Source organism: Festucalex cinctus, chromosome 1, assembly GCF_051991245.1.
Source record: "Festucalex cinctus isolate MCC-2025b chromosome 1, RoL_Fcin_1.0, whole genome shotgun sequence".
In the NCBI taxonomy this organism is placed as follows: Eukaryota; Metazoa; Chordata; class Actinopteri; order Syngnathiformes; family Syngnathidae; genus Festucalex; species Festucalex cinctus.
In genome coordinates, this window is record NC_135411.1 from 3274806 (window position 1) to 3292361 (window position 17556).

At 40.4% G+C, this 17556-nt stretch overlaps 1 protein-coding gene across 1 annotated transcript; it reads right to left on the reverse strand.

Moving 5' to 3' along the window:
• Positions 1-954: 954 nt before the first annotated feature.
• Positions 955-14365, reverse strand: LOC144006899 (uncharacterized). Its single transcript, XM_077506000.1, has 2 exons — positions 13938-14365; positions 955-4979 (listed from the first exon to the last, which is right to left on the reverse strand). The coding sequence occupies exons 1-2, from the start codon at positions 14059-14061 to the stop codon at positions 2647-2649; spliced, it is 2457 nt and encodes an 818-aa protein (XP_077362126.1). The 5' UTR covers positions 14062-14365; the 3' UTR covers positions 955-2646.
• Positions 14366-17556: the final 3191 nt, after the last annotated feature.

Here is a 17556-nt window from a genome sequence, read left to right on the forward strand (position 1 = left end):
TCACCCCAAGGCCGAAGCGTCTCTTCGAGCACACTACCGTAAATCCTAGAAAAGGGCGAACAAAAAAAATGAAGTGCGGCTGACTTGACCGCGTAAAAAGAAAAGGCGGCTTACTTTACCTCAGTTGTAGCTCTGCTAAATCCAATTCTCATCGACTGAGAAATGTACCAAACCGACTGAAGAAAAAAACTAACTGTGTATCGTAACAAAGTGACCCGGTGAAGAGTCATTACAGAAATAAAAACGTACATATGGTTGAAAAGTGTCGATGAAACAAGTGACAAACCTGCTCTGTTCAACACAACTCGAGGCTGCTTGTAAACGGCGTCCAGCAGTTGACGTTGTCGCTCGTTGTCCTCCTGTGCTCCACAAAGCTCCTCTTCGTACTTGACTTTCGCCATTGTGAACATCTTCACACGATATTCACGACACTTTACGCTCACGATTGACGTCTGCTGAGCCAATTTGTCGATAGCAAACGCGTCTCGTTTTTTGGCGCCTAGCAAGCCAAGCTAAGCTAAGCTAAAATAAGCTAAGCTAAGCTAAGCTAAACTAAGCTAAAATAAGCTAAGCTAAGGCAAAATAAAGACGGCCGAGAGATACGATTGAACCAGACACGAAACGTAGCAATTATGTTTGACTTCAATAAAGTAGTGACGGGGCAAAGTGTCGATGTGTCAGTTCGTTCCGTACGAATTCGTGTTGAATTATTTTTATAGTGAAGCCGAGCGTAAACGCGTCGTGCCTGGAATGGAGTCGCTCTTCTGCTACCACGTGAAATCTACGGCAAATACAGTTGGACAAATCTCATGTCACGAAAATGTTAATACTGTATTTAATTTTACTTAAAAAAATAAAAAAAAAAGCTCATAAAATTATACGTTTAATTCTAGATTTATTTGGATAATAAAAATAAATAGACCTTTAAACTGCACTCGGACGAATAAGAAGAAACATGTTTAATTTTTTATTTTTTAAATCTCTATTCACTCAATCAGTATACAAACTATTGGGGGGGAAATAATACAATCATTGTATACACTATAAACAATTAGAACATAGAACACGCCAGGGAAGTTAAAACATACAAAAGCTAAACCAAATAAAATCAATATTATAACTGAAAGAAAAGAAAATAGCTTGATACAAAATCATATAAATAAATGATAAGTTTGCAATAGTTATACGTTTTTACAGCTTTTGGACACAGACAACCAGACAGTGACAAAAAATAATTTCTCATGGATACAAAAATAAAAACTAAAAAATAAAGGATGGTTTCTTATGTGTAAATTTAGACTTATAAATGTAAAACTTCGCTAGAATAATCATAAGATTTATCAAATGAAACTGTGAATAGACATTATTATCAAATTCAAACATACCAAAATAATACATGCTTCCAAAGTAAGGAGAAATCTGGATAAATGTGGATTATAATGAATTGTGATGATGTACCCCAGAATTATTAGTAGCACAGTTTTTGTTTTTTTTTAAACATCCTTGCTGTTTTACCTCAGACTGTAAATCTGTAAATCCACCCAAGAGTCTCTGGTCTTTTTTTTTTTTTTTTTTTAAGCTTTGAGCCAGGAAAAGTTCTAGTCGAGTGCCGGCAAATTCTATGCACTATTGACTACACTTTTTCTTTTCTTGCTCGGCCGAATATCGCTGCCAAAAGTCAGGTGAGTTGTATCCGTAATTGACCTTTCGCAAACTCCGCCCCCCCAAACGAGCATTGACCAATCACACATTTGGCAACCATTGCTATGTAAGCATAGTCCGTCAAGCTTTACTCAGCTGCGCAGCGACGATCAGCTGTCGTCGTGCCTGCGCGCTGTGGGCTACCTGCGGCGCATGGACGCCTTCGGGGAGGCGGAGCTGCGCGTCAAGTTCCTGAAGAGTGACAACCATTAACAAGCTCCGGACCTCCAAAATGAATGTTGTGATTCTTTAATAAACAATGAATTATACAAGTTTCCTCCTGTAAACGTCATGTAACATATCATTTATACGCCTTTAAGGCAAGTTCGAAAATGTCCGAAGTCCTCTTGTTTTTAACAAATTTAAATCACCATAAATCATGCTGTCCATGGAACTGAGTGATTAAAAAAAAGGGGTCCTCAAAGTGGACATACCGTCCACCCACTGACGAGATGGTAGGAGCAAGATGGCCGCCCTGTGGCTTCAACGGCTTGCATGGGCGTGTAAGGGCTATCTGCTATCCAGTCATATATACAGGTCGGTGTGCTCGTGCTACTCTGTAGTGGTGCCCCCTGCAGTCTACTCTGTGTACCTCAATGGGCCAAATTTTGCATTGACTCGCGATCAATTGCGTTATTTTGACACACTAATTTGTGCATAATTAACCTAAAATAATGTGTTCAACCGACAGCCTTTTAATATGTAAATAAGGCAAACTACATATGAACGGACATTTACATGTCAACATGACAGATTATAGCCGTCAGTTATAATCTGCAGCCACTTGTCAGGTTGATGTTTTCAAAACAAATTCATTTTCAAAATAGGCTAAGACACATACAACACACAATACAAGTACACAGATCAATCATTCATTTAGCGGTAGAAATTTCTGCACCATTTTATACGTCAATTCCTAAATGAGATCATATCAAGCTTCATTCATCAACTGCTTTTCTCACCAGCACACTTGTGACTCTCAGCGTTGCCCTTTGTTGGGAATCTTTGACCACACACTGAGCAAGAAAATGGTTTCTCATCAGTGTGGGTCTTTGTGTGTATTTTTAAGTGTACCCTCTGAGCAAAATTTTGACCACAAACCGAGCAAGCAAAGGGCTTCTCTCCAGTGTGGGTTCTTGTGTGTATTTTTAAGTATCCCCTGTGAGCAAAATTTTGACCACAAACTGAGCAAGCAAAAGGCTTCTCTCCAGTGTGGGTTTGTGTGTGGATTTTTAAAGTTCCCTTCTGAGAGAAATTTTGACCACAAACTGAGCAAGCAAAAGGCTTCTCTCCAGTGTGGGTCTTTGTGTGTCTTTTTAACGTTACATTAAGAGTAAATTTTTTACCACAAACTGAGCAACCAAAAGGCTTCTCTCCAGTGTGGGTTCGTGTGTGGATTTTTAAAGTTCCCTTCTGAGAGAAATTTTGACCACAAACTGAGCAAGCAAAAGGCTTCTCTCCAGTGTGGGTTCTTGTGTGTGTTTTTAATTTTTCCTTAGAAGGAAATTTCTTACCACAAACTGAGCAAGCAAAGGGCTTCTCTCCAGTGTGGGTTCTTGTGTGTATTTTTAAGCATCGATTGGAAGAAAAATTTTGACCACAAACCAAGCAAGCAAAGGGCTTCTCTCCAGTGTGGGTTCTTGTGTGTATTTTTAAGTATTGATTGGAAGAAAAATTTTGACCACAAACCAAGCAAGCAAAGGGCTTCTCTCCAGTGTGGGTTCTTGTGTGTGTTTTTAATTGTACCCTCTGAGCAAAATTTTGACCACAAACTGAGCAAGCAAAGGGCTTCTCTCCAGTGTGGGTTCTTGTGTGGATTTTTAAGTATCGATTGGAAGAAAAATTTTGACCACAAACCAAGCAAGCAAAGGGCTTCTCTCCAGTGTGGGTTCTTGTGTGTGTTTTTAAGTTTCCCTTGTGAGCAAAATTTTGACCACAAACTGAGCAAGCAAAGGGCTTCTCTCCAGTGTGGGTTTTTGTGTGGATTTTTAAGTTTCCCTTGTGAGCAAAATTTTGACCACAAACTGAGCAAGCAAAGGGCTTCTCTCCAGTGTGGATTCGCGTGTGCGTTGTTAAACTTCCCTTCTCAGAGAAACTTTGACCACAAACAGAGCAAGCAAAGGGCTTCTCTCCAGTGTGGGTTCTTGTGTGGGTTTTTAAGTATCCCTTGGAAGAAAAATTTTGACCACAAACTGAGCATGCAAAGGGCTTCTCTCCAGTGTGGGTTCTTGTGTGTGATTTTAAGTATCCCTTGGAAGAAAAATTTTGACCACAAACTGAGCATGCAAAGGGCTTCTCTCCAGTGTGGGTTCTTGTGTGTGTTTTTAAGTATCCCTTGGAAGAAAAATTTTGACCACAAACTGAGCATGCAAAGGGCTTCTCTCCAGTGTGGGTTCTTGTGTGTGTTTTTAAGTATCCCTTGGAAGAAAAATTTTGACCACAAACTGAGCATGCAAAGGGCTTCTCTCCAGTGTGGATTCGCATGTGCGTTGTTAAACTTCCCTTCTCAGAGAAACTTTGACCACAAACCGAGCAAGCAAAGGGCTTCTCTCCAGTGTGGATTCGCATGTGCGTTGTTAAACTTCCCTTCTGAGAGAAACTTTGACCACAAACCGAGCAAGCAAAAGGCTTCTCTCCAGTGTGGGTTCTTGTGTGTGTTTTTAAGTGTCCCCTCTGAGCAAAATTTTGACCACAAACTGAGCAAGCAAAAGGCTTCTCGCCAGTGTGGGTTCTTGTGTGTGTTTTTAAGTGTTCCTTGCGAGCATATTTTCGACCACAAACTGAGCAGACGAAAGGTTTATCACCAGTGTGGCCCATCACGTGTCTTCTCAATTGAGACTTGGAACCAAAGGTTTTTCCACACTGAGAACATTTCCACCGTTTGCCATCAGTGTGACATGTCACATCATCGTCACACTGTTCATCGTCAGCAGTGTGAGGAGCGTGTGATGCGTCTTCACCATCTGACATGAGAGCTAACCGGCTGTCATCATTTGTCATTTGTTGTCTTGACCTGCTGCTTGGAGACTCCGCCCCTTTGTTCTCTTCATATTGTTCATATTGTTCATCTTCAGTCTTCAAATGGACACCAGTCACGGGCAACTCTGTGACGTGCTCCTCCTCTTCAATGTATGGTGGCAGCTGCTCCTCTTTTTTGATGTTGGGAGGCTGTTGCCGCTTCTCTTCTTTAACTTGAAGAGGCTCCAAGTCCTCCTTCTGTTTCACGCCAGGGAACTCTGGCTCCTGCCGCTCAGGAAAAATATATTTTTCACTGACATCTGCGAGACACAAGATACACATGGTTTGGTAAAGTTAATTTATTGTGATGTTATGTATTTTATATTGAAGTTTAAACTCAACAAGTGAGTCACATCCTTTCAGGGCAATTCCCAAATGATTCCACAAATTAACACCTTTAACAGATACACACCTTTGCTTAATATTTGTTCTTGTTTTTTTTGTTTTATTTTTGGTTTTTATAGACATGTGCACCCCTTATATCATAAGGACTGTGTCTAATTTGGTGCTAATTTAAACTCAACCAAGTCATAAAATTTCATGGTATTTAATTTAATAAATAATGGATGTGTTGATTCTGTATATTTTGATTAATTAATAATTCTTATAGCTCTCTTTTGCAATTTGAATACAGAGTTGGTGTTTGTTTTATTTGCATTTGCCCAGATTTCCACACAATAGGTCAGATATTGTAAGAATAACGAACTGTATAATGTATATAATGAGTTCATGTTCAGGACATCCTTAGTTTTATAGAGTATCCCTTTGATTTTTCACATTTTCCTTTTAACATTTTCTATGTGTGGCTTCCAAAATAATTTATCATCAATAACTACTACAAGGAATTTGTTTTCATACACCCTTTCTATTTCAATTGAATTAACTAGGGCTGGGTTCAAAATATTGATACATCGATATCGTATAGATACGCCTTTTCATATCCCAATATCGATACATAAAGCCATGTATAGATATATCGACCCCGCCCCCAACACACACACACATACACACAACACATTCAACACACACAAACAAATGCTTCCGAGCCCGTGTCACTTACACGGTGGAAGCCAGTATCGATCATCTCCCATAAAAGACCCATAAATGAAAAGTTCCCCATATCTCACGGAGTGACAAATGCATGCTAATATAGCTAATTTGGGGGTTTTATTCGGGTTCGTAAAACGTTACAAAAGATCTTCGCAGTGAGAAATTGTCTGAATATGTTCCAAATGTGTTTACGATAAATAAAAACTGACTGAATATCTTAAAATTCCTGATGAAAACCACAAATTCGTTACATTCACAAGTATTCACTGCTCAGTGAGATACCAGCTTGATCGGCCTTCAGATTCAAAAAATGGCCGATGCCGATATTTGTCAAAATGCCAAATATCGGCACCGATAATCGGCCCGGCCGATAATCGGTCTATCCCTACAGAAAAGCCTTTAGATGTTGATCATGGCCCACACCGAATATTGTACATTTTCGCCAAAGGGCGTGGCCTATACAGTGCCGCAAAATCTGATAATTTTTCGTGAGAATAAAAGCTGCTTTAACTTGACCCAGATGGTCCAATCTTCTCAAAATTTCACACATTTGATGAGAGTGCAGCCCTTAACACATCTACGAACTAATATTTCATCGTACTGATAGCGCCACCTATTGGCAATTTTCTTTCTGAAGATTTTTCTTCAATGTTTTTCTCCAACCACGTTAACTGGACCTACCTCATATTTGCTCAGATGAGGGTTTCGGCCTTCATGATGTCACAACACAAAGTTTGTCAGTTTTCGCGAATCGCTGTGGGCGTGGCTAAGCGCTGTTTGCCAAGAAAACAACGCCAATTTTGAGAGCCCAAACTGGCACAGAAACACATGAAACTTGGCACACACATCTGGCCACACATCTTGGCACACACATCTGGCCTGGCAAAATGAGCAATATTTTATCGTGGCTTCTATTTTTACAAAAATGACTCAATAGCCCCCCCTAGAAATTTTTAACTAAGCAGCCCCGCTTGTACGTTGAAGCAAGATCTTTGGAAATTTTTAGGTGTATGAGGGAGCCCAAGACCTACAAAAAAAAGTCTCTTGGACCCATGTGCTAAAATGAACAGGAAGCGAGCTACGAATTTTTGAATGTCCCATTTTTTACAATTTTAGCACATTTACAGGGGGCATAATTTTGCCCACTTCTTCTATACGTTTCATCCGACTGACTTCACACTTGCCCTGGGCCATGTCAAGACCTGAGCCAGCGACAGTGGGAAAACTCTTGACTTTTCGGAATACTATATGATGAGGGCGGAGCATCAAATTTTGTGTTTCGCACTGAAAAAGGATATGCTTAATAACTCCCCGGTACATGCTCCAAAAAATCCCAAACTTGACATGTATGTTTATAGTCAAGGCCTGAAGCTATCTCTATGACAACATTTAGTTATATATGCAGCGCCACCTAGCCCTTGAGGCATGAAAAAAAAAATACCCCACTTACGGTATTTTTACAAAAATTGTAAACTCATTCTCAGTGTGATAACTAAGTCATTTATGAATATTCATTTACTTTCCACCACTCAAAATGTTCACTGGGATCAGACCTATCCAAACATAAGTATTTTTTTATTTAGTTTTATTTATTTTTGATTGCCTCTATGGACGTTAAAAGCAGTATCGTGAATGAAGGATATGCTTAATAACTCCCCGGTACATGCTTCAAAAAATCCCAAACTTGCCATGTATATTTATAGTCAAGGCGTGAAGGTATCTCTATGACAAAATTCAGTTATAAATACAGCGCCACCAAGTCCTTGAGGCATAAAAAACAAAAAACAAAACAAAAAAAAACAACCCCACTTACGGTATTTTGTACAAAATTTGTGAACTCATTGTAAGTGTAATAACTAAGTCATTTATGAATATTCTTTTACTTTTTCCATTACTCAAGATGTTCACTGGTATCAGACCGATCCAAACATATGTACTTTTTTATTTTGTTTTATTTATTTTTGATAGCCTCTATGGACAATAAAAGCAACATCGTGCAATGAGTACGAGCAATGATGGGTTAATATACTTTTGCAAAAAATACCAATCAGGTCAACTCATTCCCTAAAAATAAAAAAGGACGCTGATTTTTGCAGATCTTAACAATCACCAAAACCCATTGAGCTTGACACACACATCACACCTAGCAAAAAAAAATCCACATGTAAAGGTTTATCATGCCATGTTAAAAGACATTTTGCTCCTAATGTGCCAGTACCCCAATGTGCGAGTACCCCAACGTGCAAGTACCCCAACGTGCAAATACCCCAATGTGGCCCGGGCTGCGAGGGCCCTTGATAGCTGCTCGCAGCTCTAGTTATTTATTGTTTTTATAAGGCCGTGTTAAATAAAACCGTATTAATGTAACTGCAATTGATTCAATTCTTAATGTAAATATTCATATTTTTACTAATGCATTAAATTACAGCAAGAAGTTTCTGCTATTTGCAGCACTGGTACTTTTGACTGTCTAAAATAGGTGCTGCATGAATTCCTCAAATGAATCGAAAATCGTTGTGAATCATTAATCGAATCGAATCGGACCCTTGCGAATCGAATCGATCCTGGAAATTTGAATCGATACCCAGCCCTAGAATTCACCATAAATTCATCCATCCATCCATCTTCCTCCGCTTATCCGAGGTCGGGTCGCGGGGGCGGCAGCTTTAGGAGGGAAACCCAGACCTCCCTCTCCCCAGCCACTTCAACCAGCTCCTCCGGCGGGATCCCAAGGCGTTCCCAGGCCAGCCGGGAGACATAGTCTCTCCAGCGTGTCCTGGGTCGTCCCCGGGGCCTCCCGCCGGTGGGACATGCCCGGAAGACCTCCCCAGGGAGGCGTCCAGGAGGCTCTCCGAACCAGATGCCCGAGCCACCTCAGCTGGCTCCTCTCAACGCGGAGGAGCAGCGGCTTGACTCCGAGTCCCTCCCGGATGACCGAGCTTCTCACCCTATCTCTAAGGGAGAGCCCGGACACCCTGCGGAGGAAACTCATTTCGGCCGCTTGTATCCGGGATCTCGTTCTTTTGGTCACGACCAGTGGCGCTCCTGCCATTAGGCAGATTAGGCAGATGCTAGGGGCGCTCGTGAGCAAAAGGACGACAGGGAAAGGAGAATTTATTGATTTTTTAAAAACTTTTATCAGTCACGTAAACGTGCGCCTTCTGTTCAAGTAAAGCATGGCTTGCCAGCCAACCACATACATCCTTTCAAATTTGGCTTTGATTGACATCTACGGCTAGCCAATGGTAATCGGGATTGGGGGGGGGTGACGCGCGCTCCGGAGACGCGCATTAGCCAAATCTACTTCCGCGTTAGATAGTAGTGCACGTTCGCCGGCCGGCACTGACCCAATGACTGAGCAGTGAGCAAACGCCAAACCTGGATCCAGGATGACACAGTTGACATGGTTGGGAATCCTGCGTTCACTGGTCCACTAAACAACGTTCACAAGTGAGTGGCAAACTTTTGTTTTGATTAGTCAAGCCACACAGCACGGACAAATTGTAGCAATACACAGTATGCGGTTAACAGACCCACGCAGTCACACATACACAACAAATACTTTGGAGCATAAAATTATTTATCACTAAAGCATAGTTGCAGTACAATGTAAGTTGAATTCTCTTTTCTTTTTTTTTTTATTGCCAAGTTTGTCACGGTTGATGACTGTCGCTAAGTTATAATAATAATAATAATAATAATAATAATAATAATAAAAAACAGCACTTTACACATCCTTATGGATTGATATTTTTCACTGAACCCATATGTCGCTTCTGTATATTATCGACATATCTCAACTCAATCTTTTTTATAAAGCACTTTAAAACATCCATTGCTGTATACAAAGTGCATGGAACAGAAATCAGTCTTGCAGTGGACACAAGTGAAAGAAAATAAAACAAAATAAAATTAATTATAGTAAATATAAGTAGGTAAGTAGAAAAGCAAAAAAAAATAAAAAAAAATATAAGATGTAGGGAAGTGAATAAGTAAATATAACTAAAAATAAAATAACACAAAATACAGAAGGCACCATAAAACACTGAAATGATGCCAAGTTTCATGCTGAGTCAAAGACCAAAGAATAAAGATGTCTGGCAAAAATGAAATGAAATGAAATTTTATCTATATCGTACAGCCCTAAATCCAAATAGCAAATGAAGGCAACTGCTAGCTAATCTCAGAGAGAAGGGGCTGGTTCACAGTCATTCCGCCGCTTTTTTTTTTTTTTTTTGCTTTTGCCACTGTTCAACCTGAACAACATTAGATTTAGGTTGATGAAGTGTGCTCCCCCAAAAAAAGGTAATGACCCCCCTGCACTTTCTTTCTGGTGACAGGTCTGGCTCTTTAGTTAAGAAAATGAAATGAAAACGCTAGTATGCTGACCTGGCTCAAACCTTCAAAAAAAAAAAGAAAAAAAAAAAAAAGGAAAAAAAAAAACTAATCACGGTCAGATTCTCAGGTGGATGTGCAGGCTGATACAGCACGGACGTCATAAATTAACTGGGCGGCTCATGCTGTAGCGAAAAGTGAAGCTGGCGGCAGCCATCTTGTGTTGCCAAACCTACAGTAAGTTGACTTTTCAGCAGCATTTTTTTCCACGTTATTTTCTTCCTCTACAGCGAAAATACCACTGTGACGTACAGTTCTACCATTAAGTATAACTGTGGGAAATGCTCTAAATGTCAATATTTTGTGGTTTGTCTAATAATTTGAGTGGGGGTCGTGTTTGTGGTTGGTCTAATAAGTTGTGCACGCTCTGGGAGGGGGGGCACTACCAGAAATCCTGCCTCGGGTGCCAAGTTGCTTAGGAACGCTACTGGTCACGACCCACAGCTCGAGACCATAAGTGAGGGTCGGAACGTAGGTCGACTGGTAAATCGAGAGCTTCTCCTTTTGGCTCAGCTCTTTCGTCACCACGACGGACCAATACAGAGTCCGCATCACCCTCAGACACTGCACCGATCCACCTGTCGATCTCCCGTTCCATCCTACCCTCACTCGTGAACAAGACCCCAAGATACTTGAACTCCTCCACTTGGGGCAAGATGTCATCCCCGACCCGAGGATGACACTCCACCCTTTTCCGATTGAGGACCATGGTCTCGGATTTGGAGGTGCGGATCCTCATCCCAACCGCTTCACACTTGGCTGCGAACCGCTCCAGTGAGAGTTGGAGATCCCGGCCTGAAGAAGCCAACAGCACCACATCATCTGCAAAGAGCAGAGATGCAATGCTGAGGCCACCAAACCGGAACCCCTCGACGCCTCGGCTGCGCCTAGAAATTCTGTCCATAAAAATTATGAACAGAATCGGTGACAAAGGGCAACCTTGGCGGAGTCCAACCCTCACTGGAAACGAATCCGACTTACTGCCGGCGATGCGGACCAAACTCTGGCAACGGTCGTACAGGGACCGAACCGCCCGTATCAGGGGGCCCGGTACCCCGTACTCCCGAAGCACCCCCCACAGGACTCCCCGAGGGACACGGTCGAACGCCTTCTCCAAATCCACAAAACACATGTGGACTGGTTGAGCGAACTCCCACGCACCCTCAAGGATCCTGCTGAGGGTGTAGAGCTGGTCCACTGTTCCACGGCAAGGACGAAAACCGCACCGCTCCTCCTGAATCCGAGATTCGACTTCCCGAGGGACCCTCCTCTCCAGCACCCCTGAATAGACCTTACCAGGGAGGCTGAGGAGTGTGATCCCTCTATAGTTGGAACACACCCGCCGGTCCCCCTTCTTAAAAAGGGGGACCACCACCCCGGTCTGCCAATCCAGGCACTGTTATCACCATAATTTATATGAGAATATTAGAGATGAAAACACAATTTTCAGAAAACGGGTTGCTCATTGGTTGAATTGATTTTTGATTAGTAAAAATTAACATTTGCCTCGAAAAAAAAAAAAAAAAAAGTCTACTGGGAATATATACAAATATGGTTGACGTATTGTAACTTGTTCAACCATTTGTCATTGTGCAAAAAAATAAATATGCCAAAAAAAAATAATGCAAAAATGTTGCGGAGTCAAGGTATGAGACGAGGGTCAACACAGCATACATTTTGATCAACATGACATAAGCAACTAATATTGTAGGAAACAAGAAAAAATTGTACATATTCATTTGCATACAGCCTTAAAAATAAAAATAAAAAATACCTCCGCTTATTTTTTTTTTGAACTTTTATTGTCAAAACCGACAACAACATAACAATAACAATAATTGTCCTGAGATAGGGCCTTTACATACAATTGGTATCATGGAAATACAAATAATATGATAAACAACAACAAAAATTTCCTCCACATACCCAGGGTATCAATACCCTATCTAACAGTGTCCAGGATTGGTCCCCATCTTCTTTCAAGAATAGGAACCCTCATCTGAAGTTGTGCTGTCAATTGTTCCATTGAGTACAACTGTTTGATTTTTTTTTAACCATTGTGCAACTGTGGGTGGTTCAGGTTTCAGCCAGTTGATGGTTATCATCTTTCTTGCAGTCATTAAGAGGAGATGAAGCAAATACTTCTGGTCATGAGACAAATTATCCAAGAATATATCCAACAAATAAATCAAAGGGTCCAGGGGGAGTGTCACTTTAAGAATTTTTTCCAATTTTCCCCTTACTCCAGTCCAGAAACCTTGTATGATGGGACAGTCCCAAAAAATGTGAGTCTGATCCCCCACAAGACCACAATTCCTCCAACATTTGTCACTAACCCCACGCTTATACACGGAGCACTTTAATGGAGTTCTAAAGAATCTTATTTTAGCTTTCCAGTCAAATTCCTTCCACATTTGACTCCCTACACCCTTATGACAACCAGAACAGACATCTTCCCAAGTATCATCATCCAAGGTCACATTCAATTCAAGTTCCCACTGTTGTTTTATGTGTTGAGTGTTATCTGATATATCCATCAGTAATTTCTTATACATGAAAGACACTTGTTTTTTCATTACACTTCCATTCTCTATCAATTGACTGAAATTCTTTTCTATATTAGTTGGTTCCCTTCTAATATATACCCAATCCTGATGTGTCATTAAATAATTCCTAATTTGTAGATACCGATAATGATCCCTTGACATTAGATTAAATTTGCTACATAATTGTGCAAAGCTTTTAATCATGTCTCCCTCAAATAATTGACTCAAAGTTCTGAGGTTATTTTCAGCCCATCCATCAAACCCACTGTCCATTATTGATTTTTTATTGGCGGCCCAGCCATAGCGACAGCGGGACTTGGTGTGAAACTCCAACAGACACAGATGTGTATTGCGCACAAGTCGGAAGGCAAACGCACGAGCGGAGCAACGCCGTAACCCCCCCGTGCGAGCCCAACGCAGAAGCATACTGAGGCCTTTAAGCTTTAAGCGTCTCTTCGAGCACACTACCGTAAATCCTAGAAAAGGGCGAACAGAAAAAATAAAGTGCGGCTGACTTGACCGCGTAAAAAGAAAAGGCGGCGAGCTTTACCTCAGTTGTAGCTCTACTCAATCCAATTCTCATCGACTGAGAAATGTACCAAACCTACTGAAGAAAAAACTAACTAACTGTGTATCGTAACAAACCACCAATACTTGTTTCTGATGTTAGGTATATGTATTTATAACATCTGGGAATGATTTTATGTTGCCAAATTTAATGAAAGACGTTTTATGACCAAAAACTGCAGCACAAGATTTTCGTTTTTTGTTATTTACCTATATATGCATTTCTGGCTTGTGACAAAACTGGGGCAGGAAAACATTGGGTGAACTTTTAACCCAAAGTTCAGAAGGGTATTATTATCTATCAAAAAAATGCATTGAACAAGTCGTGCCCAGACAGTGGAGCGAAACTCATTTTCTAGGCACTTTTGTGGGGTTCACCCCAAGGCCGAAGCGTCTCTTCGAGCACACTACCGTAAATCCTAGAAAAGGGCGAACAGAAAAAATGAAGTGCGGCTGACTTGACCCCGTAAAAAGAAAAGGCGGCTAACTTTACCTCAGTTGTAGCTCTGCTAAATCCAATTCTCATCGACTGAGAAATGTACCAAACCGACTGAAGAAAAAAACTAAGTGTGTATCGTAACAAAGTGACCCGGTGAAGAGTCATTACAGAAATAAAAACGTACATATGGTTGAAAAGTGTCGATGAAACAAGTGACAAACCTGCTCTGTTCAACACAACTCGAGGCTGCTTGTAAACGGCGTCCAGCAGTTGACGTTGTCGCTCGTTGTCCTCCTGTGCTCCACAAAGCTCCTCTTCGTACTTGACTTTCGCCATTGTGAACATCTTCACACGATATTCACGACACTTTACGCTCACGATTGACGTCTGCTGAGCCAATTTGTCGATAGCAAACGCGTCTCGTTTTTTGGCGCCTAGCAAGCTAAGCTAAGCTAAGCTAAGCTAAGCTAAGGCAAAATAAAGAGGGCCGAGAGATACGATTGAACCAGACACGAAACGTAGCAATTATGTTTGACTTCAATAACGTAGTGACGGGGCAAAGTGTCGATGTGTTAGTTCGTTCCGTACGAATTCGTGTTGAATTATTTTTATCGTGAAGCCGAACGTAAACGCGTCGTGCCTGGAATGGAGTCGCTCTTCTGCTACCACGTGAAATCTACGGCAATTACAGTTGGACAAATCTCATGTCACGAAAATGTTCATATTTAATTTTACTTAAAAAAAAATATAAAAAAGCTCATAAAATTATACGTTTAATTCTAGATTCATTTCGATAATAAAAATAAATAGACCTTTAAACTGCACTCGGACGAATAAGAAGAAACATGTTTACTTCCTGTACATACGAGTAGCCCAGTTTAGTTTTTATTTTTTTAAATCTCTATTCACTCAATCAGTATACAAACTATTGGGGGGGAAATAATACAATCATTGTATACACTATAAACAATTAGAACATAGAACACGCCAGGGAAGTTAAAACATACAAAAGCTAAACCAAATAAAATCAATAGTATAACTGAAAGAAGAGAAAATAGTTTGATACAAAATCACATAAATAAATGATAAGTTTGCAATAGTTATACGTTTTTACAGCTTTTGGACACAGACAACCAGACAATGACAAAAAATAATTTCTCATGGATACAAAAAAAAAAAAATCAATATGAATTGTGATAATGTACCCCAGAATTATGAGTAGCACAGTTTTTTTGTTTTTTTTGTTTTTTGTTTTTTTAAACATCCTTGCTGTTTTACCTCAGACTGTAAATCTGTAAATCCACCCAAGAGTCTCTGGTCTTTTTTTTGTTTTTTTTGTTTTAAGCTTTGAGCCAGGAAAAGTTCTCGTCGAGTGCCGGCAAATTCTATGCACTATTGACTACACTTTTTCTTTTCTTAAACGGCCAAATAGCGCTGCCAAAAGTCAGGTGAGTTGTATCCGTAATTGTGGAATTGCTTTTTCTGTACGCAAAACAGTTTGTTGTTGTTGTGATTGAAGATATAAGCTTCTTTGTGTACGTAGATCAGGTATCCCTTTCAATTAAAACAACCCCGGTCCTCGGCTTCCCCCTCTCCAGTCTATTTTCCATGTCCCTCTCACCCAGCACAGGCAATTCAAATGATCAGGAATCAGCAAGTTCTGGAGAAGCCGGCTTCACGAGCCTCACCTGTGTTGGCTGAGGGAGACATGGGAACACATGCTGGATGGTGTCCCCGAGGACCAGCATTGAGAAGCACGGACCTTCAATTCAAATAAGGCCGGTATCAACTCGATGCTGAAAACTGCTATGAGCATACTCGCCCAGCTCTTATGTGCAATTTTGTTTTTCAAATTCAGTTAGTTTTGCTAGTGTTCTTTTTTTTTCTTCTTCTTTATTTTAGTCGAATTTTTAGTTGCAATTTTTTGAGTGCAAGGTTTTAGAAATGATCACATTAACTGGACATTGTATGGAATTTAAATTTTATTTAATTATTTTATTATTTTATTTATGAACTCATTGACTGGCAGCCATTTTGAGTGAAGCCAACCGCCTGTTTTACTGGATTTGGACTGATTTTGCAAGGCCCACAGAATGTTGTATTCTATTGCCATAAATATATGGAACCTACCAAAAGAAAGATTAGAGTCTCTTCTTTCATCAGGGAAACAAAATATATTTCTATCCATTTGCATTTTGCAGCAATTAGCATTAGAATATAACTTTCATCATTATTCACAAATCTGTTTAAAACAGTGGGGAAATAGCTTGTTTTCAACATGGCCCTGGCTGATCTCTTATACTCTGCTGCCACCTGTTGACCATCTTTTTGTAATTACTACCATTGCTTCAACCATTCTCTTAAGTTCAGAGGCTCCATCAAAGCTTTCTGTATGCTCTAGCATAAAAAAACCCAAAAAAAACCAAAACAAAACATATAAATACGTTTTTGGGAGCATGGTAATATTTTAAAATAGAAGGTATGTATACGTTTTTGGGAGCAAATTAGTTCATTTCTTTAATTAAATTTATAAATGCATGCTGGTCAAATGTAGATTGTTGCATTCTAGTACTTCACCACTATGTGGTGATAAAAAAAAAAAATCCTTTAAGTTAACAACATTTGTAAAACAACTGCTGAACTTCCTTCTTCCGTCCAGTCAACAGTACAACCTGTAAGGGGGCCCAACGTTGGCAAAGGTAGCAAATGTTGATTTCTCCTCGTCAAGGTTGCATTCGCCAGATATTCGTCAACTACGGGAGCGTGGAAAAGTGCCGATGTGGAGTAAACATTTTTCGTACTGTCATACGTTTGAAAATGAAGTCATTGTTTATGAGACAGTGTTTATTCATAACTTTTATCATTTATTACGTTTGCTCTGCATGTTTTCGGTTCAGCATTTTTTTTTTCCCCGTAGTGCAACGGGGTGTTATTCTTGACAAGCACATTTGCAACTCATAGCCCTTTCCTTTTTCCCGGTTTGACCAAAAACGGCATCCTCGAGTCCAACTTGAATCTGGATTCATCAACTTCAAGTCTTATTCAAGCTGAGTCAGATTCATATCAAGTCCAGTTTGAGCTGAGAAAGTCCGAAAATGGAATCGGACTCGAGTGCCCCACCTCTGCTCAACATTCCAACAGGTGGGACTCGACTGGACTACAAATACACACGGATACATACACTGCAGTTGACTTTGCGACTGTTATCATCTTCCATCGTCCAAACAGGAAATGTTTGGCTTCCGCTTCCTGTTTTAGCTTCACGGGAAGTTTGGCGACGTTGATGAGTAACCAAACAATAACAAGGAGGAGGAGAACAACAAGAAAAAAATGATTCAGAGATGGTCAATGATGGATGAACAGCTTTCAACAGCAGCAGGATGGATGGATGGATGGATGATGGATGGATGATGGATGGATAATGGATGGATGAATAATGGATGATGGATGGATAATGGATGGATGATGATGGATGGATGGATGGATAATGGATGATGGATGGATAATGAATGATGGATGGATAATGGATGGATGGATAATGGATGGATGATGGATGGATGGATGGATGGATGGATGGATGGATGGATAATGGATGATGGATGGATAATCATGGATAATGGATGGATGGATAATGAATGATGGATGGATGAATGATGGATGGATGATGGATGGATGGATGGATGGATAATGGATGGATGATGATAGATAATGGATGGATGGTTGGATAATCATGGATAATGGATGGATGGATAATGAATGATGGATGGATAATGGATGGATGAATGATGGATGGATAATGGATGGATGATGGGTGGATGGATGGATGGATAATGGATGATG